Genomic DNA, 23,784 nt, shown 5'->3' with positions numbered 1-23,784 from the left:
CACAGTGTAACCAGACATAAGGGTTGCCTTGGAAACCCAAAGCTGAATTGCATTGAGTTCTATGTCAGGCAGAAATTAGAGTTTGAATCAGAACAGTTTCCTGTTAGTGTGCTGGCAGTGCGTTTAGATTTCACCTGAAGCACCTGAAGCGGATGTGGATGGATTAAACAAATCAAAATATATTTTAGATTCTTCAAAGTAGCCAGCCTTTGCCTTGATGACAGCGTTGCACACTTGTGGCATTCTCTCAACCATCTTCACCTGGAATGCTTTATTAACCGTATTGAAGGAGTTCCCACATATGCTGAGCACTTGTTGGCTGTTTTTCCTTCAAATCTCTGCGGTCCAACTCATCCCAATTGGGTTGAGGTCAGGTGATTGTGGAGGCCAGGTCATCTGATGCAGCACTCCACTCTCCTTCTTGGTCAAATAGCCCTTACACAGCTTGGAGGTGTGTTGGGTCATTGTCCTGTTGAAAAACAAATGATAGTCCCGCTAAGCGCAAACAAGATGGAATGGGGGCTGCAGAATGCTGTGGTAGCCATGCTGGTTAAGTGTACTTTGAAATCTAAATAAATCACCAACAGTGTCATCAGCAAAGCACCCCCACACCATCACACCTCCTCCTCCATGCTTCACGGTGGGAACCACACGTGCAGAGATCATCCGTTCATCTACTTAGCGTCTTCCAAAGACATGGTGGTTGGAACCAAAAATATCAAGTTTGGACTCATCAGACTAAAGGACAGATTTACACCGGTCTAATGTCCATTGCTCGTGTTTCTTGGCCCAAGCAAGTGTCTTCTTATTATTGGTGTCCTTTAGTAGTGGTTTCTTTGCAGCATTTCGACCATGAAGGCTTGATTCACGCCATCTCCTCTGAACAGTTGATGTTGAGATGTGTATGTTACTTGAACTCTGTGAAGCATTTATTTGGGCTGCAATCTGAGGTGCAGTTAACTCTAATGATCTTATCCTCTGCAGCAGAGGTAACTCTGGGTCTTCCTTTCCTGTGGCGGTCCTCATGAGAGACAGTTAACTCTAATGAACTTATCCTCTGCAGCAGAGGTAACTCTGGGTCTTCCTTTCCTGTTGCGGTTCTCATGAGAGCCAGTTTCTTCATAACGCTTGATGGTTCTTGCAACTGCACTTGAAGAAACTAAAAAATGTATTTTATTTTCTTTGCTTATTTGAGCTGTTGCCATAATATTGACTTGGTCTTTTACCAAATAGGTCTATCTTCTGTATACCACCCCTACCATGTCACAACACAACTGATTGGCTCAAACGCATTAGGAAGGAAAGAAATTCCACAAATTAACTTTTAATAAGGCCCACCTGTTAATTGAAATGCATTCCAGGTGACTAACTCATGAAGCTGGTTGAGAGGATGCCAAGAATGTGCAAAGCTGTCATCAAGGAAAAGGGTGGCTACTTTGATTTGTTTAACACTTTTTTTTGGCTACTACATGATTCCATGTGTGCTATTTCATTGTTTTGATGTCTTCACTATTATTCTACAATGTAGAAAATTGTAAAAATAAAGAAAAACCCTGGAATGAGTAGGTGTCTAAACTTTTGACTGGTACTGTATCACTTACCAGAAATGGTGATATCTTTAGGAGTGTATAATATACATAAAGAGCATTGGGAAAGTATTCAGACCCCTTGACTTTTTCCACATTTTGTTACATTACAGCCTTATCCTAAAATGGATTACTCAATCTATATTAAATACCCCATAACGACAAATTAAAAACGTACATCTGTATCACCTACTGTACCAGGAATAATTATATATTTTCATCTTCTGTGTCCCAAAAGGCCCCCTATTTCCTCCACCTATACCCTATGGGCCCTGGTCAACAGTAGTTCACTACCCTATGGGCCCTGGTCAACAGTAGTGCACTACCCTATGAGCCCTGGTCAACAGTAGTGCACTACCCTATGGGCCCTGGTCAACAGTAGTGCACTACCCTATGGGCCCTGGTCAACAGTAGTGCACTACCCTATGGGCCCTGGTCAACAGTAGTGCTCTACCCTATGGGCCCTGGTCAACAGTAGTGCACTACATAGAGCTATTTGAGGCACAGCCGGTTTGCTGTAAACGGTGGGGGTGTAGTTGGTTGATGTAATGGAGGGGGTGTAGTTAGTTTGATGTAATGGTGGGGGTGTAGTTAGTATGATGTAATGGTGGGGGTGTAGTTAGTTTGATGTAAACGGTGGGGGTGTAGTTGGTTTGATGTAATGGTGGGGGTGTAGTTGGTTTGATGTAATGGCGGGGGTGTAGTTAGTAGGATGTAATGGTGGGGGTGTAGTTAGTTTGATGTAATGGTGGGGGTGTAGTTAGTTTGATGTAATGGTGGGGGTGTAGTTAGTTTGATGTAATGGTGGGGGTGTAGTTGGTTTGATGTAATGGTGGGGGTGTAGTTAGTTTGATGTAATGGTGGGGGTGTAGTTGGTTTGATGTAATGCTGGGGGTGTAGTTAGTTTGATGTAATGGTGGGGGTGTAGTTAGTTTGATGTAATGGTGGGGGTGTAGTTGGTTTGATGTAATGGTGGGGGTGTAGTTAGTTTGATGTAATGGTGGGGGTGTAGTTAGTTTGATGTAATGGTGGGGGTGTAGTTAGTTTGATGTAATGGTGGGGGTGTAGTTAGTATGATGTAATGGTGGGGGTGTAGTTAGTTTGATGTAAACGGTGGGGGTGTAGTTAGTTTGATGTAATGGTGGGGGTGTAGTTGGTTTGATGTAATGCTGGGGGTGTAGTTAGTTTGATGTAATGCTGGGGGTGTAGTTAGTTTGATGTAATGGTGGGGGTGTAGTTAGTTTGATGTAATGGTGGGGGTGTAGTTAGTTTGATGTAATGGTGGGGGTGTAGTTAGTTTGATGTAATGGTGGGGGTGTAGTTAGTTTGATGTAATGGTGGGGGTGTAGTTAGTTTGATGTAAACGGTGGGGGTGTAGTTAGTTTGATGTAATGGTGGGGGTGTAGATAGTTTGATGTAATGCTGGGGGTGTAGTTAGTTTGATGTAATGGTGGGGGTGTAGTTAGTTTGATGTAATGGTGGGGGTGTAGTTGGTTTGATGTAATGATGGGGGTGTAGTTAGTTTGATGTAATGGTGGGGGTGTAGTTAGTTTGATGTAATGGTGGGGGTGTAGTTAGTTTGATGTAATGGTGGGGGTGTAGTTAGTATGATGTAATGGTGGGGGTGTAGTTAGTTTGATGTAATGGTGGGGGTGTAGATAGTTTGATTTAATGGTGGGGGTGTAGTTAGTTTGATGTAATGGTAGGGGTGTAGTTAGTTTGATGTAATGGTGGGGGTGTAGTTAGTTTGATGTAATGGTGGGGGTGTAGTTAGTTTGATGTAATGGTGGGGGTGTAGTTAGTTTGATGTAATGGTAGGGGTGTAGTTAGTTTGATGTAATGGTGGGGGTGTAGTTAGTTTGATGTAATGGTGGGGGTGTAGTTAGTTTGATGTAATGGTGGGGGTGTAGTTAGTTTGATGTAATGGTAGGGGTGTAGTTAGTTTGATGTAATGGTGGGGGTGTAGTTAGTTTGTCCTAGAAGTGACAAACCTGGTAGGCCATCCCCTGTACAGGATACATTTCAACCAGCAGACGAGCCTATATCCTGCAGGGAAAACGCAGGCTTCCTCACCAGCCTCACCAGCCCCACCCTGTGATGTTTATCAACATTATATTGCTGGTGACTCAAATACTGTGAACAGTCATGAAGGGACTTGGACGAATAGGAAGCCTCGAATGAGGAAACACGCCGCTCCGTTCACACTCAGGGGCCTCTCCCTTGATATATCTCTTCCAACCCTCTTTTAGTGGTTTCGGTGGATTTCTTCATCATACATTCTGTTGGGAGTGGCTTTAGAGGGTGGCTACGTGTGGTATTTACCCTCTGGGATTTCCTATCCCGTGTTTATTGTTTCCAAACAGTCACATGGCCAATAAGGTCCATTGAAAGAGAAGCACCCGTGAATCATCAGTATGAGTCCTCTACACACCCTATAATCTCTGTTCTACTGTACTCTACACACCCTGTCATCTCTGTTCTACTGTACTCTACACACCCTGTCATCTCTGTTCTACTGTACTCTACACACCCTGTAATCTCTGTTCTACAGTCCTCTACACACCCTGTAATCTCTGTTCTACAGTTCTCTACACCCTGTCATCTCTGTTCTACAGTCCTCTACACACCCTGTCATCTCTGTTCTACAGTCCTCTACACACCCTGTAATCTCTGTTCTACAGTCCTCTACACACCCTGTAATCTCTATTCTACAGTCCTCTACACACCCTGTAATCTCTGTTCTACAGTCCTCTACACACCATGTAATCTCTGTTCTACAGTCCTCTACACACCCTGTAATCTCTATTCTACAGTCCTCTACACACCCTGTAATCTCTGTTTTACAGTCCTCTACACACCCTGTAATCTCTGTTCTACAGTCCTCTACACACCCTGTAATCTCTATTCTACAGTCCTCTACACACCCTGTAATTTCTGTTCTAAAGTCCTCTACACACCCTGTAATCTCTGTTCTACAGTCATCTACACACCCTGTAATCTCTGTTCTACAGTCCTCTACACACCCTGTAATCTCTGTTCTACAGTCCTCTACACACCGTGTAATCTCTGTTCTACAGTCCTCTACACACCCTGTAATCTCTATTCTACAGTCCTCTACACACCCTGTAATCTCTGTTCTACAGTCCTCTACACACCCTGTAATCTCTGTTATACAGTCCTCTACACACCCTGTAATATCTGTTCTACAGTCCTCTACACACCCTGTAATCTCTGTTCTACAGTCCTCTACACACCCTGGAATCTCTGTTCTACAGTCCTCTACACACCCTGTAATCTCTGTTCTACAGTCCTCTACACACCCTGTCATCTCTGTTCTACAGTCCTCTACACACCCTGTAATCTCTATTCTACAGTCCTCTACACACCCTGTAATCTCTATTCTACTGTACTCTATACACCCTGTAATCTCTGTTCTACTGTACTCTACACACCCTGTAATCTATATTCTACAGTCCTCTACACACCCTGTAATCTCTGTTCTACAGTCCTCTACACACCCTGTAATCTCTGTTCTACAGTCCTCTACACACCCTGTAATCTCTGTTCTACAGTCCTCTACACACCCTGTAATCTCTATTCTACTGTACTCTATACACCCTGTAATCTCTGTTCTACTGTACTCTACACACCCTGTAATCTCTATTCTACAGTCCTCTACACACCCTGTAATCTCTGTTCTACAGTCCTCTACACACCCTGTAATCTCTATTCTACAGTCCTCTACACACCCTGTAATTTCTGTTCTAAAGTCCTCTACACACCCTGTAATCTCTGTTCTACAGTCATCTACACACCCTGTAATCTCTGTTCTACAGGCCTCTACACACCCTGTAATCTCTGTTCTACAGTCCTCTACACACCATGTAATCTCTGTTCTACAGTCCTCTACACACCCTGTAATCTCTATTCTACAGTCCTCTACACACCCTGTAATCTCTGTTCTACAGTCCTCTACACACCCTGTAATCTCTGTTATACAGTCCTCTACACACCCTGTAATATCTGTTCTACAGTCCTCTACACACCCTGTAATCTCTGTTCTACAGTCCTCTACACACCCTGGAATCTCTGTTCTACAGTCCTCTACAAACCCTGTAATCTCTGTTCTACAGTCCTCTACACACCCTGTCATCTCTGTTCTACAGTACTCTACACACCCTGTAATCTCTGTTCTACACTCCTCTACACACCCTGTAATCTCTGTTCTACTGTACTCTACACACCCTGTAATCTCTGTTCTACAGTCCTCTACACACCCTGTAATCTCTGTTCTACAGTCCTCTACACACCCTGTAATCTCTGTTCTACAGTCCTCTGCACACCCTGTAATCTCTGTTCTACAGTCCTCTGCACACCCTGTAATCTCTGTTCTACAGTCCCCTACACACCCTGTAATCTCTATTCTACTGTACTCTATACACCCTGTAATCTCTGTTCTACTGTACTCTACACACCCTGTCATCTCTGTTCTACTGTACTCTACACACCCTGTAATCTCTGTTCTACAGTCCTCTACACACACTGTAATCTCTGTTCTACAGTTCTCTACACCCTGTCATCTCTGTTCTACAGTCCTCTACACACCCTGTCATCTCTGTTCTACAGTCCTCTACACACCCTGTAATCTCTGTTCTACAGTCCTCTACACACCCTGTAATCTCTGTTCTACAGTCCTCTGCACACCCTGTAATCTCTGTTCTACAGTCCTCTACACATCCTGTAATCTATGTTCTACAGTCCTCTGCACACCCTGTAATCTCTGTTCTACTGTACTCTACACACCCTGTAATCTCTGTTCTACAGTCCTCTACACACCCTGTAATCTCTGTTCTACAGTCCTCTACACACCCTGTAATCTCTGTTCTACAGTCCTCTACACACCCTGTAATCTCTGTTCTACACTCCTCTACACACCCTGTAATCTCTGTTCTACAGTCCTCTACACACCATGTAATCTCTGTTCTACAGTCCTCTACACACCCTGTAATCTCTATTCTACAGTCCTCTACACACCCTGTAATCTCTGTTTTACAGTCCTCTACACACCCTGTAATCTCTGTTCTACAGTCCTCTACACACCCTGTAATCTATGTTCTACAGTCCTCTGCACACCCTGTAATCTCTGTTCTACTGTACTCTACACACCCTGTAATCTCTGTTCTACAGTCCTCTACACACCCTGTAATCTCTGTTCTACAGTCCTCTACACACCCTGTAATCTCTGTTCTACAGTCCTCTACACACCCTGTAATCTCTGTTCTACACTCCTCTACACACCCTGTAATCTCTGTTCTACAGTCCTCTACACACCATGTAATCTCTGTTCTACAGTCCTCTACACACCCTGTAATCTCTATTCTACAGTCCTCTACACACCCTGTAATCTCTGTTTTACAGTCCTCTACACACCCTGTAATCTCTGTTCTACAGTCCTCTACACACCCTGTAATCTCTATTCTACAGTCCTCTACACACCCTGTAATTTCTGTTCTAAAGTCCTCTACACACCCTGTAATCTCTGTTCTACAGTCATCTACACACCCTGTAATCTCTGTTCTACAGTCCTCTACACACCCTGTAATCTCTGTTCTACAGTCCTCTACACACCATGTAATCTCTGTTCTACAGTCCTCTACACACCCTGTAATCTCTATTCTACAGTCCTCTACACACCCTGTAATCTCTGTTCTACAGTCCTCTACACACCCTGTAATCTCTGTTATACAGTCCTCTACACACCCTGTAATATCTGTTCTACAGTCCTCTACACACCCTGTAATCTCTGTTCTACAGTCCTCTACACACCCTGGAATCTCTGTTCTACAGTCCTCTACACACCCTGTAATCTCTGTTCTACAGTCCTCTACACACCCTGTCATCTCTGTTCTACAGTCCTCTACACACCCTGTAATCTCTATTCTACAGTCCTCTACACACCCTGTAATCTCTATTCTACTGTACTCTATACACCCTGTAATCTCTGTTCTACTGTACTCTACACACCCTGTAATCTATATTCTACAGTCCTCTACACACCCTGTAATCTCTGTTCTACAGTCCTCTACACACCCTGTAATCTCTGTTCTACAGTCCTCTACACACCCTGTAATCTCTGTTCTACAGTCCTCTACACACCCTGTAATCTCTATTCTACTGTACTCTATACACCCTGTAATCTCCGTTCTACTGTACTCTACACACCCTGTAATCTCTATTCTACAGTCCTCTACACACCCTGTAATCTCTGTTCTACAGTCCTCTACACACCCTGTAATCTCTATTCTACAGTCCTCTACACACCCTGTAATTTCTGTTCTAAAGTCCTCTACACACCCTGTAATCTCTGTTCTACAGTCATCTACACACCCTGTAATCTCTGTTCTACAGTCCTCTACACACCCTGGAATCTCTGTTCTACAGTCCTCTACACACCCTGTAATCTCTGTTCTACAGTCCTCTACACACCCTGTCATCTCTGTTCTACAGTCCTCTACACACCCTGTAATCTCTATTCTACAGTCCTCTACACACCCTGTAATCTCTATTCTACTGTACTCTATACACCCTGTAATCTCTGTTCTACTGTACTCTACACACCCTGTAATCTATATTCTACAGTCCTCTACACACCCTGTAATCTCTGTTCTACAGTCCTCTACACACCCTGTAATCTCTGTTCTACAGTCCTCTACACACCCTGTAATCTCTGTCTGAATTCCATGGCGTTACCTAGTTGAGTCCATCCAGGTCTGCAGTTTGTAAATGACCCCTGTTGGTAGACATGGTTACTGCAACAGGTTGGAAACATGCTAAACATTCCCTCATAAACATCATCCCCCCCCCCCCATACAGCTTCCCTGTACTGTAAGAGGTAGGTACAGAGAAAATCATCATTACTCTAATATTAAAAAACACAGATAATGAGTTTATGTGGCCGCTGACATTGTATCGTATTCTAACAGCATATTGGGATATTCATGTATTTTAATGCATTTATGAACTTTATTTCTGTTAATTTATGCTCTACCTGCTAGCTGGCTATAGAACTGTCTACTGTACATGTTGTCGTTGGGGTAGCATGGCTATTCATGTCCCCTTTCGTTGTTCATTGTTACTTTACAGGGGAGTTGGACTGTAAAGGGCAGCACAACTTTTCATTGATGGACATTGTTTATATTAGTCGTGTCGTGTGTTTTTGTTTGTTGATCTTATTTTGACGCTATTTTACAAGCGCACGTCACTTCCAAGGACGGGTTATACAACTCTTGTGTCTGTAACGCCTGGCTAACCTGAGCCTATATGAACATGTCTTGTTATTATCTGTGCTTATAGCCTCTACATGTCATACTGTACGTTACATTACAATCGCACTGTACTGATATAGACGCGATCATTGGTATGTTATGTCTCTGCCTACTGTGATCGTGTGCAAGAGAGAGGAGTTGGACTAAAGGGGCAGTGCTGTGTTTCATTACTGCATCTTTACGACAAATCAGACTGAAGACCGGAATCACCTTCAACCATTTATATGAACGTACTCAACTCACACATACAACCCCCCCCCCCCCCCCCCCCCCCCCCGTTGATGCTCCCCAACACACAACAGGCAGACCGGTGCAGCAGCACAGCGTTTAATTTTAATGGAGAATTATCGTTATCATAAGACAACATCAATAGACCAACCCCTTGAACATGTGGCCATCTTTTCTCCGATCAACGCAGAAGTATTTTAAATCTACACAGGTCACACTGGCTCTCACAAGTCGTAGGGAAGAAGACCGTCTACCGGACACCAACCTCTCAACTGCGTCTGTCTGTCTACCTGTATGGAGATACGACTGATGCGTCAGGTTCAAACGGATTATTAAGACTAGAGTGGACTCGGACTTTATGTTCATCCTCCCCGTTATGATACTCAAACAGATTCATTGAGTGGTTGATTGTTTGATGCATATGCCTAAAAAGTGTTCATATTCACACTAAATACTTTTGAACAAGTAAACGTTGTGTAGAAGCAACAGTTCCGGTAACAGAAATCTTATGTACATATTGTTGAGGGGAAAAAAACTCGCACTGACTTGCAGTCAAGAGGCAGACAGACCACGCCTGAAAAACCAGGGGCGTAGAAGGAATTTAGACTTTTCCACCAGTGAAACACATCCCAACTCTTTTCCTCTTTTCACTGTGTCGACGCAGTCAGCCACCCGACCCGACAGAGGACAAGAAAAAGGACTTGCACAATGGCTGGGGTGGCATCAACGTTGGCCAAGAAGAGGGCTTTGGCCGCAGGATTTGGCACTAATGCCAATGCGTCGAAGTACCTAAACCAAGACTTCGAGTCTCTCAGGAGCGAGTGTCTGGGTAGAGGTTCACTTTTCACGGATTCCACTTTTCCAGCCGAACCTGCGTCCTTGGGATTCAATGAGCTCGGACCGAGATCTTCCAAAACCAGAGGTGTGCAATGGAAACGACCTGGGGTAAGTTACTGCCTTTAAGCACAAGTTAAATGTCTGCTCTATGGCTGGATTTATATTGATCAAAATAGACCAAAGCGTTATCTAGGAAACGACCTGGGGTAAATTACTGCCTTTAAGCACAAGTTAAATATCTGCTCTATGGCTGGATGTATATTGATCAAAATAGACCAAAGCGTTATCTAGGAAACGACCTGGGGTAAATTACTGCCTTTAAGCACAAGTTAAATATCTGCTCTATGGCTGGATTTGTATTGATCCAAATAGACCAAAGCGTTATCTATCGCTGGAATTTATTTTATTTTTTATAACAAAACATTTGATAAAACCGTATACCAAACAAAACATACCAACTTTATACACAGGAAGTTGATCTACAACAGAAACAAGTTAGGGTGCAATGTAAATATGATCAAACACAAGTTAACCAACCCTAAAGAAAACGGATTTATGGTTTAAACCAAAACTCAGAACTTACAACCAGATCAAAAACAGCTATGATCCAGAACCTTATGTCACCTCTCACCTAACCAGGAACCAAACGTATGTCCAGTTGAGAACCAGTATACTGCCTCTGGTAATTGAAGTAGGTAGGTTCAATGACATAGATTAAGAAGAGGGACTATGTACTGTCTGTGATTTTAGGTGAGGTGGACAATTCACTTTTTATTTGATAGTTCTTTATGTGATGATCTGAGAGCTGTACTGTTTGATAAAAAACAATATTGCAAAGAAAACGGGAACTATTCTGGATTAGAGATGAAGGAAAAACTTGAATGTCTAATTTAGGAAATAAGTTTCCCTGGCTGCACATTTTATCTTCGAGGACGATGCAGACAAGACGAGATGTATACCTCAAATGTTTCTGTTCAGTTTCCTCAATTGTTTTCCGCTGCCATATATATGTACAATAGCAGTCAAAAGTTTGGACACACCTACTCATTCAATGGTTTTTCTTTCTTTCTTTTACTATGTTCTACATTGTAGAATAACAGTGAAGACATCAGAACTATGAAATAACACATATGGAATCATGTAGTAACCAAAAAAGTGTTAAACCAATTAAAATATATTTTATATTTGAGATTATTCAAAGTAGCCACCCTTTGCCTTGATGACAGCTTTGCATACTCTTGGCATTCTCTCAACCAGCTTCATGAGATAGTCACCTGGAATGTGTTTCAATTAACATGTCTGCCTTGTTAGAAGTTATTTTGTGGAATTTCTTTCCTTCTTAATGAGTTTGAGCCAATCAGTTGTGATAAGGTAGGGGTGGTATACAGAAGATGGCCCTATTTGGTAAAATATCAAGTCCATATTATGGCAAGAACAACAGACAAAAACGTCTCTCTCATGGCTAACTACCAGGAAGTTTGAAAAGACCGGCGTGGTGATACACAAAGCAACTCGAACAACATTGAAATTGCATCAATTATATATATATTTTAATACATTTTTAGTTTGGCATTTCTCTTGTGATACGGTTCACAGCAGCACTGATAGTTGTGTTGACTTGACAAATGCGTCTGAGTTTTGAAAGACTAGCCCCCCCCCCCACCCTTTTGTTGCATGCTGACTGAAGACCCAGATAGCCAGTAACTAGCTAACACCAGACACAGATGAAGACCTAGCTAGACAGTAACTAGCTAACACTAAACACAGACAGAGAACTAGCTAGCCAGTAACTAGCTAACACCAGACACAGATGAAGACCTAGCTACCCAGTAACTAGCTAACACCAGACAGATGAAGAGCTAGCTAGACAGTAATTAGCTAACACCAGACACAGATGAAGACCTAGCTAGACAGTAACTAGCTAACACCAGGCACAGATGAAGACCCAGATAGCCAGTAACTAGCTAACACCAGACACAGATGAAGACCTAGCTAGCCAGTAACTAGCTAACACCAGACACAGATGAAGACCTAGCTAGACAGTAACTAGCTAACACTAAACACAGACAGAGAACTAGCTAGCCAGTAACTAGCTAACACCAGACACAGATGAAGACCTAGCTACCCAGTAACTAGCTAACACCAGACAGATGAAGAGCTAGCTAGACAGTAATTAGCTAACACCAGACACAGATGAAGACCTAGCTAGACAGTAACTAGCTAACACCAGGCACAGATGAAGACCCAGATAGCCAGTAACTAGCTAACACCAGACACAGATGAAGACCTAGCTAGCCAGTAACTAGCTAACACCAGACACAGATGAAGACCTAGCTAGACAGTAACTAGCTAACACCAGCTACAGATGAAAGGGGAAACATATAAGTATCATTGCCATAGATGAATAGGGTAAACTTTTAATTATATTTGCTGACACCCTATAATCAAATGTTGGCACCAGTAGAGTAGCTATCTAGCTATATAAACCACGCCCCTTTGCAAACACGCCTTCTCCAATGTTGGTTACAAGGCAGGACTTATTTAAATGAGGTAAGAGAATATCATGTTACCATTGGTTTATTCAAATGAGAGTTAAGGTGATGTCACCTTGTCCTCTTAATAATGAATCCAAGTGTTTGACTTGAGGGAAGACAGTAACTTCATGATCAAACGTTATCAATGTAGAAGAAACAGTCAGTTTATCATACTTTGATCTGGTTTCCTTCAAATATCACCACCTTTCAAGAGAAACATGATTTTGACTGATCATTTTAGGGTTCATAAGGCTTAACAGGCCATACATTTTAGGGTTGCCTTTGCTTTAATGTTTTCAGCCTATGCAGCATTTTCAAATAATATTCCATTTTATTTAGAAAAAGTCTGAATCTGGGCTTTTCTTTTTCCCAACTTGTGTTTCAGGATATAATATGTATCAGACATGATGAAGAGATATATATATATATATATATATATATACTTTGTTCTGATCTAAATCTTTATCATCAAACACAATCCCTCACTGGGAATATCTCTTTATAGCCTGGGTCAGTGATGTCACAGTAGTCTGATGGGCGTGTCCAGAAGCTTGTAATCTGTTTGATATGATTGGACCGTTGGGCGTAAAGGAATCACTTGTATCCAAAACGACTGAAACTGTTACCGTACGGCTAAATGAACGAGGAACATGGTCAGGGTGGTGGTTGGTGGTGACTCATCCTCCAACTATTCAGATTGGCGTTAGTCATCTGATCCTACACCTTTTTGTTTTGTCTCTCAACAGATCGACTCGTAGACTTTGAGACAATTGAGGTTACATTAGGTCATCGTGGACCCTACCCTTTACTCGTGCATGACTTTAATGTGTATCAGTCTACCCGCTTCATTCCCATGTGCTTTTATTTCATAACTATTATTGGATAATGACTGATCCTTTTAGTCAAATCTGCTATGAATGCTACTGTCTAGTGAAAATCAGACTTTTAGAAGTTAATATTCTGTTAACTCATACCCAGATAATGTTGTTGACTCATCCTATACTCGTATTTGTGGCCAAAGCATAAATAGGAGAATACCCCCCCCCCCCCCCCCCCCCCCCCCCCCCGCCCATATCTAACAGACTATTTAAAATGCTTGCTATGGTGAAATCCTCCTGAGCTCCTGAGCTATGGTGAAATCCCCCTGAGCCAATCAGCGGTCTACTCGCATGAATGGTTTTAATCACCGGTATACGCCCACACCATTCAAACACAGAAAATAGCCTTTTTTTTTAAACATGCTTAATTACAATTGTTTTGGAATTAAAACTATTTAACTCGTATTGTAATTAATTATAGGTCATATGTGACCTGATTCAGGTAACTAGGCGTATGTCGCAAGTCACGACTTCGCAGGAAAGCCTTTTGAACGTAACAAAAAAATATTTGTTTTATTTAATAGAAATCTGGAAACACTTTAAAAGTTCAAAACACAGTTTTAATCATGTAATGGTCCCTGAATAGTAGAGTAGATAATATAACAAATGCAGTGCTCTATGAAATAACTGAGGCTACACTAGTAGCTCATAGTGCAGTTATTCCCCCCAAGCTAGCGTATTGCTTTAATTAGGGCTGCAAAGTTTGGAAGCCCCAAAATCTGTACTTTTATTTTATTGAAATTCTCAGTAATATCTTTCACAGTTTTACTCATGCTTTGGTCGTCTCTCCCTGAATAGGAGCTGGTGTCCAGCCCGGAGTTCATCGTTGGTGGAGCCTCGAGAACCGACATCTGTCAAGGCGGCTTGGGTAAGTCACTTTCATATTTGGTACCAAAACAGGAACCAAAACAGGAACCAAACCAAAACCACAGGGTCGCCGGTTTGTAACAGTATCCATGGTTTCAGCTGTGAGGAGGAGATGGTATAGTAAAAGTTAATGTGATTGATCACAGCATATGTAATAACATTCAGTTATTGCTTTAATCAGTTATTACACAGGTGATTTGGTTTCCTAGACTACCACTGAACAGCCTCCATGTCAGGTTGTTGTCTCTCTAAAGTACTGTATAATATAAAACATGTCAGGTTGTTATCTCTGTCATGAGGTATCATTTAAAACATGTCAGGTTATCTCTGTCATGAGGTATCATTTAAAACATGTCAGGTTGTTATCTCTGTCATGAGGTATAATAATATAAAACATGTCAGGTTGTTATCTCTGTCATGAGTTATCATTTAAAACATGTCAGGTTATCTCTGTCATGAGGTATCATTTAAAACATGTCAGGTTGTTATCTCTGTCATGAGGTATCATTTAAAACATGTCAGGTTGTTATCTCTGTCATGAGGTATCATTTAAAACATGTCAGGTTATCTCTGTCATGAGGTATAATAATATAAAACATGTCAGGTTGTTATCTCTGTCATGAGGTATCATTTAAAACATGTCAGGTTGTTATCTCTGTCATGAGGTATAATAATATAAAACATGTCAGGTTGTTATCTCTGTCATGAGGTATCATTTAAAACATGTCAGGTTGTTATCTCTGTCATGAGGTATCATTTAAAACATGTCAGGTTGTTATCTCTGTCATGAGGTATAATAATATAAAACATGTCAGGTTGTTATCTCTGTCATGAGGTATAATAAATATAAAACATGTCAGGTTGTTATCTCTGTCATGAGGTATAATAATATAAAACATGGCAGGTTTTTATTTCTGAGGTATAAAACATGTAATGTTATCTCTGAGGTATAATAATATAAAACATGATATGTTGTTATCTCTGTAATGAGGTATAGTAGAAAATATGGACAAACCGAGATATCTCTATGGAAACCAGCTCAGTTACCATGCTGGGAGGAAGTCTTAACAGAGCCAGTTACTGGAAATGAGACCCACTTCCCTTTCCATTTGCTCACAACTAGCCTCACCCTCAACCGGTTACAAATCTTCTCTAACAAAGAAGATTTCTGACAAAGCGAGACGAGCTTTGGCATGGTGTTTATTTGTGTGTTAATCCAACAGGGTAGACTAGTGGCCTGTCCTATCATTAACCCAGCAGGGTAGACTAGTGTACTGGCCTGTCATTAACCCAGCATGGTAGACTAGTGTACTGGCCTGTCATTAACCCAGCAGGGTAGACTAGTGGCCTGTCCTATCATTAACCCAGCAGGGTAGACTAGTGTACTGGCCTGTCATTAATACAGCAGGGTAGACTAGTGTACTGGCCTGTCATTAACCCAGCAGGGTAGACTAGTGTACTGTCATTAACCCAGCAGGGTAGACTAGTGTACTGGCCTGTCATTAACCCAGCAGGGTAGACTAGTGTACTGGCCTGTCATTAACCCAGCAGGGTAGACTAGTGTACTGGCCTGTCATTAACCCAGCAGGGTAGACTAGTGTACTGGCCTGTCATTAACCCAGCAGGGTAGACTAGTGTACTGTCATTAACCCAGCAGGGTAGTCTAGTGTACTGTCATTAACCCAACAGGGTAGACTAGTGTACTGTCATTAACCCAGCAGGGTAGACTAGTGTACTGGCCTGTCATTAACCAAGCAGGGTAGACTAGTGTACTGTCATTAACCCAGCATGGTAGACTAGTGTACTGGCCTGTCATTAACCCAGCAGGGTAGACTAGTGTACTGGCCTGTCATTAACCCAACAGGGTAGACTAGTGTACTGGCCTGTCATTAGCCCAGCAGGGTAGACTAGTGTACCTGGCCTGTCATTAACCCAGCAGGGTATACTAGTGTACTGTCATTAACCCAGCAGGGTAGACTAGTGTACTGTCATTAACCCAGCAGGGTAGACTAGTGTACTGTCATTAGCCCAGCAGGGTAGACTAGTGTACTGTCATTAGCCCAGCAGGGTAGACTAGTGTACTGACCTGTCATTAACCCAGCAGGGTAGACTAGTGTACTGTCAGTAACCCAGCAGGGTAGACTAGTGTACTGGCCTGTCATTAGCCCAGCAGGGTAGACTAGTGTACTGTCATTAGCCCAGCAGGGTAGGCTAGTGTACTGTCATTAACCCAGCAGGGTAGACTAGTGTACTGTCATTAACCCAACAGGGTAGACTAGTGTACTGTCATTAACCCAACAGGGTAGACTAGTGTACTGTCATTAGCCCAGCAGGGTAGACTAGTGTACTGGCCTGTCATTGACCCAGCAGGGTAGACTAGTGTACTATCATTAACCCAGCAGGGTAGACTAGTGTACTGGCCTGTCATTAACCTAGCAGGGTAGACTAGTGTACTGGCCTGTCATTAACCCAGCAGGGTAGACTAGTGTACTGGCATGTCATTAACCCAGCAGGGTAGACTAGTGTACTGTCAGTAACCCAGCAGGGTAGACTAGTGTACTGTCATTAACCCAACAGGGTAGTCTAGTGTACTGTCATTAACCCAACAGAGTAGACTAGTGTACTGGCCCAATGCTCTTAACTGCTAGGCTATCTGCTGTTTTTGTTTCCAGGATATATCAGTTCTCGGGGTTCTGTGTTTGTTTCCAGGATATATCAGTTATCAGGGTTCTGTGTTTGTTTCCAGGATATGTCAGTTCTTGCGGTTCTGTGTTTGTTTCCAGGATATATCAGTTCCCGGGGTTCTGTGTTTGTTTCCAGGATATATCAGTTCTCGGGGTTCTGTGTTTGTTTCCAGGATATATCAGTTCTCAGGGTTCTGTGTTTGTTTCCAGGATATATCAGTTCCCGGGGTTCTGTGTTTGTTTCCAGGATATATCAGGTTCTGTGTTTGTTTCCAGGATATATCAGTTCCCGGTGTCTGTGTTACTGTCAGACAGCATATTCAATAGTGTGGCTATTGGTTAAATCACTGTCTCACCATAGACACTGAAGTTCCGTCTGGTTAATCCAGGCTAGTGATGATGCCCAGTCAGAGCAGGATGTTTTGATCATTTCAGGCTCTTTAAACAAACACACTGTGCCAGATATATTTTGCATAACACATCTTTAGACACACACACACTCTCTGCATAACACATATTTTGCAAAGCTCTGGGTCTGCAATCTGGGTCACATTAGTCCCTTGCAGGGTCTCATACAAGTTGTCTTTATAACAACATATTATTGTAATAGGAGGAGCACTCATTTATAACTGTCAATACTCCTTCAGTGTCCCTTTTCTGATTGTTGATCAACCCAGTAGACATACTAATTTACTGTAACTAAAGTCAAAACAATTGGTTTATAGAGAAATCGTGTCCACAAATGCAAGTCCCAGTACTGACGAGTGCACGGGACAGACGACATGCTGAGACTGTGAACTGTACTGAGGTCAGCTGTTCTCTTTTTAATGTGAATATCTTCTGTGGAACTGAACTGGGCTGTGTAGGGAACTGTTGTGTGTTTTGTAGGGTGGCTTTCACTGGTTGTGTGTGTGTGTACAGTTATTAGAATGAACAAAAATATAAAACGCAACATGTAAAGTGTTGGTCCCATGTTTCAAGTGCTGAAATAAAAGATCCCAGAAATGTTCTATACGCACAAAAAGCTGATTTCTCTCAAATGTTTGTTTACATCCCTGTTAGTGAGTATTTCTCCTTCGCCAAGATAATCCATCCACCTGACAGGTGTGGCATATCAAGATGCTGATTAAACAGCATGATCATTACACAGGTGCACCTTGTGCTGGGGACAATAAACGGCCACTCTAAAATGTGCAGTTTTGTCACACAACACAATGCCACAGATGTCTCAAGTTTTGAGGGAGCATCCCATTGAACCGTTCCCAGAGAATTGAATGTTCATTTCTCAACCATAAGCCGCCGCAAACTTTGTTTGAGAGAATTTGGCGGTACGTCCAACCGGCCTGACAACTGCAGACCACGTGTATGGGGTTGTATGGGTGGACTGTTTGCTGATGTCAACGTTGTGAACAGAGTGGTGAAGGTGGGGTTATGGTATGACCAGCCCAGGACCTCCACATCCGGCTTCTTTACCTGCGGGATCGTCTGAGACCAGATACCCGGGCAGCTGATGAAAACGAGGAGTATTTCTGTCTGTAATAAATCCCTTTTGTGGGGAAAAACTCATTCTGATTGGCTGAGCCTGGCTCCCAAGTGGGTGGCCCTATGCCCTCCAAGGCCCACCCATGTCTACTCCCCTGCCCAGTCATGTGAAATCCATAGATTAGGGCCTAATGAATTTATTTAAATTGACTGATTTCCTTCTATGAGCTGTAACTCAGTAAAATCCTAGACATTGTTGCATGTTGTGTTTATATATTTTTTCAGTATAGAATGAAAAGCAATCAATCAATCAGGAATGTTCAGAATGAGGTTTGAATACTGACCAGTGATGAACTCCACTCTCACGTCTCTCTGACCTGTGATGACCTCCTCTCCCTTAGTCTCTCTGACCTGTGACCTCCACTCCCTTCGTCTCTCTGACCTGTGATGACCTCCACTCCCTTCGTCTCTCTGACCTGTGACCTCCACTCCCTTCGTCTCTCTGACCTGTGATGACCTCCACTCCCTTCGTCTCTCTGACCTGAGATGACCTCCACTCCCTTCGTCTCTCTGACCTGTGATGACCTCCACTCCCTTCGTCTCTCTGACCTGTGACCTCCACTCCCTTCGTCTCTCTGACCTGTGATGACCTCCACTCCCTTCGTCTCTCTGACCTGTGATGACCTCCACTCCCTTCGTCTCTCTGACCTGTGATGACCTCCACTCCCTTCGTCTCTCTCTGACCTGTGATGACCTCCACTCCCTTAGTCTCTCTGACCTGTGATGACCTCCACTCCCTTAGTCTCTGACCTGTGATGACCTCCACTCCCTTCGTCTCTCTCTGACCTGTGATGACCTCCACTCCCTTCGTCTCTCTCTGACCTGTGATGACCTCCACTCCCTTCGTCTCTCTGACCTGTGATGACTTCCACTCCCTTCGTCTCTCTGACCTGTGATGACCTCCACTCCCTTCGTCTCTCTCTGACCTGTGATGACCTCCACTCCCTTCGTCTCTCTCTGACCTGTGATGACCTCCACTCCCTTAGTCTCTCTTCTCTGTTTCCCCCTCCAGGTGACTGCTGGCTCCTGGCGGCCATCGCCTCTCTGACCCTGAATGAAGATGTGATGGCCCGGGTTGTTCCTGCAGGACAAGGCTTTGGACGTGGAGAGTACGCTGGGATCTTTCACTTCCAGGTAGAGACGGTGTCACAGACTGCATCCCAAAATGCCTCCCTATATAGTGCACCACTTTTAAACTAGGCTCTGGTATAAAAAAAAAGTGTAGTGCATTATAAAGGGAATAGCGTGCAATTTGGTGCGCAGGCCAGTGTTCATTTACTTTAACAAATATAGTGACTAAAATATTTATATTTTTCAGTGGCAATTGATGAGAGTAAGTGACTAAATAGACCCGGAAAAAATTAGAACTAAACAAAAGTAATTTCACAGTTTTCTCTGTGACTAAAATTTGACTACTAAGTGGATTGGACAAGGGTTTTTGGAGAGATTTTCAGTCACAAAGCACCATTTAATATTAGCAGCAACACAGTTCAGTAGTGGGAAGGAAGCGTCTCACCCGGTACATACAACCTACATCAGCTGGTGAGCTACAGGGGGGACAACTGGTACATACAACCTACATCAGCTGGTGAGCTACAGGGGGGACAACCACCACATACAACCTACATCAGCTGGTGAGCTACAGGGGGGACAACCACCACATACAACCTACATAAGCTGGTGAGCTACAGGGGGGACAACCACCACATACAACCTACATAAGCTGGTGAGCTACAGGGGGGACAACCACCACATACAACCTACATCAGCTGGTGAGCTACAGGGGGGACAACTGGTACATACAACCAACATCAGCTGGTGAGCTACAGGGGGGACAACTGGTACATACAACCGACATCAGCTGGTGAGCTACAGAGGGGACAACCACCACATACAACCTACATCAGCTGGTGAGCTACAGGGGGGACAACTGGTACATACAGCCGACATCAGCTGGTGAGCTTTGGGGGGACAACCACCACATACAACCTACATCAGCTGGTGAGCTACAGGGGGGACAACCACCACATACAACCTACATCAGCTGGTGAGCTTTGGGGGGACAACCACCACATACAACCTACATCAGCTGGTGAGCTACAGGGGGGACAACCACCACATACAACATACAAGAGCTGGTGAGCTACAGGGGGGACAACCACCACATACAACCTACATCAGCTGGTGAGCTACAGCGGGGACAACTGGTACATACAGCCGACATCAGCTGGTGAGCTACAGGGGGGACAACCACCACATACAACCTACATCAGCTGGTGAGCTACAGGGGGGACAACTGGTACATACAACCTACATCAGCTGGTGAGCTACAGGGGGGACAACCACCACATACAACATACAAGAGCTGGTGAGCTACAGGGGGGACAACCACCACATACAACCTACATCAGCTGGTGAGCTACAGCGGGGACAACTGGTACATACAACCTACATCAGCTGGTGAGCTACAGGGGGGACAACCACCACATACAACCTACATCAGCTGGTGAGCTACAGAGGGGACAACTGGTACATACAACCTACATCAGCTGGTGAGCTACAGAGGGGACAACCGGTACATACAGCCGACATCAGCTGGTGAGCTACAGGGGGGACAACTGGTACATACAGCCGACATCAGCTGGTGAGCTACAGGGGGGACAACCACCACATACAACCTACATCAGCTGGTGAGCTACAGGGGTGACAACTGGTACATACAACCTACATCAGCTGGTGAGCTACAGAGGGGACAACCGGTACATACAGCCGACATCAGCTGGTGAGCTACAGGGGGGACAACCACCACATACAACCTACATCAGCTGGTGAGCTACAGGGGGAACAACCACCACATACAATAAGGAATAACGTCTGCTCTATTCATGGCATTTCTATCTGCAACGCTCAATAAAACAATAAAAAAATTAAAAAAATTGGAGTGGGTGTACTTTTTACCCCTTCTTTCTCCCCAATTGGTAGTTACAGTCCATTACTCCCGTATGGACTTGGGAGAGGCAAAGGTTGAGAGCCGTGCGTCCTCCGAAACACGACCCTGCCATGCCGCACTGCTTCTTGACACACTGCTCGCTTAACCCGGGAGCCAGCCACACCAATGTGTCGGAGGAAACGCCGTACAACTGGTGAACAAAGTCAGCGTGGAGGCGCCCGTTCCGCCACAAGGAGTCGCTAGAGTGCGGTGGGATAAGGACATCCTGGACGACGCCGTGCCAATCGTGCGCCGCCTCATGGGTCTCGCGGTCACTGCCAGGATCGAACCCGGGTCTGTAGTGATGCCTCAAGCACTGCGGTGCACCACTCGGGTGGCAGAATGTTTTTGTGTGGCCCTGGTAACATTATCAGTAGACTAAATGCAAATATTTGTTGGCACAGAAAGGACATTTCCTCTTGCCACTACGCTGTATCTGACTGGGGAAATGACTTTATGTTGAGTTAATGTGGACTCAGAGATGAGCACTTGGACCAGGACTCGCGCACTGGGATTCGGACTCCAGATTGGACTCGATTGGCACTCAAGGTTTAGTGACTCTGCTACATCCCTGGGTGAAACAGTCCTCAGCCTGAGGTTTAGTGACTCTGCTACATCCCTGGGTGAAACAGTCCTCAGCCTGAGGTTTAGTGACTCCATTGTTCTACTTGTGCGTCTCTCTCTCTCTCTCTCTCTCTCTCTCTCTCTCTCTCTCTCTCTCTCTCTCTCTCTCTCTCTCTCCCCCCCCCGCCCCCTTGTGTGTGTCAGGTTGTTTTATGTGTAATATCCACAGTACCAGTCAAAAGTTACAACACCTACTCATTCAAGGTGTTTGTACTTTATTTTCTACATTGTAAATAATAGAAAAGACATCAACACTATGAAATAACACACATGGAATCATGAGCACTTGAGAGAATACCAAGAGGCTGCAAAGCTGTCATCAAGGCAAAGGGTGGCTACTTTAAAGAATCTCAAAATATATTTAGATTTGTTTAACACTTTTTTTGGTTACTACATGATTCCATACGTGTTATTTCGTAGTTTTGATGTCTTCACTATTATTCTACAATAGTAGAACATAGTAAAAATAAAGAAAAACTCTGGAATGAGGAGGTGTCCACACTGTTGACTGGTACTGTGTGTCTACGGGATTTACATGGCCAGATAAATCCAATGTGGCCGGCCGCCTCGATTCGGTCTTATGTTGCATCATTTGATATGGTGTATTTTTACACATTGGATAATAGTAGAGACTCAGAGCTACAAAATAGTATATTTTAAATAAACTTAGTTCACAAGATTAAACATTTAGGATCTAGGTTGTGAGATGTTGGAAACCAACCAGAAAAACCTGGCTTTAACCAGCAAAATGGAATGTTTACTAAACAGGAACATCTAAACATGGGCTACAGTTGAGGAACAACGAGGAAAGCAATTCTGCTTTGAATGTTGATAAACCTGTAACCCCAGTTTTGAGAAAATGACCATTGAATGTGTTGGTACACCTACTGGAGAGCTCTTCTTTGGCTACACCCATTCAGCATCGTTCACCCCCCCCCACCCCCCACCCATCTCTTTAAGGATTAACGTGAGGCCCTGTGGTAAACACACCCTGTATCCAATCAAATCCAAGTTCATTTGTCACAGGATACAAAAGACGTAAGCGGTAATTGTCTCGACATGAAATACAATAGATGGCCGTAATCACCCCCCAGACACACCTGGCTGTTCTGATGGTCCAGAGTGGAGTCTTTTGTTTAACTAAACAATGAACTGGCATAACCCCAACTCATACTACTACCAATACAAACATTGTCATAACTGTAGTAGGAATCTGCAGGTAGCTAAAGCCAACAAACTAGGTTCAATGTTAGCTAGCTAACATTAGGCTATAACTAGCAATGCAAATGGTTTTCTGATTCAAATTATATTACTACACAGATTATACACGTAACGTTAGCAAGCGAGCCAGCAAGCTAACGTTTTGCAATAAACATGACTTTCTGACTAAATTATAAAGTTATATCTGTAAAATGTAGCTAGACTCTGACCTGTATACATGTAGGAACGCTTCACGGCAGACTGGAACCTTTCAACTCTGTTATGTTTGTAGCTACATCTTGTTTGGCAGCGTTGTGTCAAGTCTGTTGATAGCTCCTGGTACAATCAGGGCATCAATGTTGTTGAGAAAAGTAGCAAAACTTGTGTAGTTGTCGATGGCTGATGTTATATCTTTCAAAAATGGCTCACGTCAACACTACCACTAGGAGAGGAGAGGCTGCTCTCTGTCAACACTACCACTAGGAGAGGA

At 43.5% G+C, this 23,784-nt stretch overlaps 1 protein-coding gene across 4 annotated transcripts in view; it reads left to right on the top strand.

Moving 5' to 3' along the window:
- The first annotated feature begins 9,303 nt into the window (after positions 1–9,303).
- LOC139377011 (calpain-2 catalytic subunit-like) overlaps positions 9,304–23,784 on the top strand; it is a 36,940-nt gene continuing 22,459 nt past the window's right edge. For 3 of the 4 annotated variants that reach the window (XR_011627980.1, XR_011627981.1, XM_071120075.1), the window contains exons 1-3: positions 9,306–10,084; positions 14,187–14,256; positions 19,494–19,615. Coding sequence is in view for 2 of the 4 variants with exons in the window: in XM_071120075.1 (XP_070976176.1) it covers positions 9,848–10,084; positions 14,187–14,256; positions 19,494–19,615 (429 nt within the window). In the remaining 2 variants the exon portion in view is untranslated. Of the gene's footprint in view, positions 10,085–14,186; positions 14,257–19,493; positions 19,616–23,784 lie in introns of all 4 variants that reach the window. The other variant, XM_071120076.1, reaches the window with a different exon arrangement.

This window comes from Oncorhynchus clarkii, chromosome 20 (genome assembly GCF_045791955.1).
Source record: "Oncorhynchus clarkii lewisi isolate Uvic-CL-2024 chromosome 20, UVic_Ocla_1.0, whole genome shotgun sequence".
Classification (NCBI taxonomy): Eukaryota; Metazoa; Chordata; class Actinopteri; order Salmoniformes; family Salmonidae; genus Oncorhynchus; species Oncorhynchus clarkii.
This window is presented reverse-complemented; position numbering and strand designations above follow the sequence as displayed.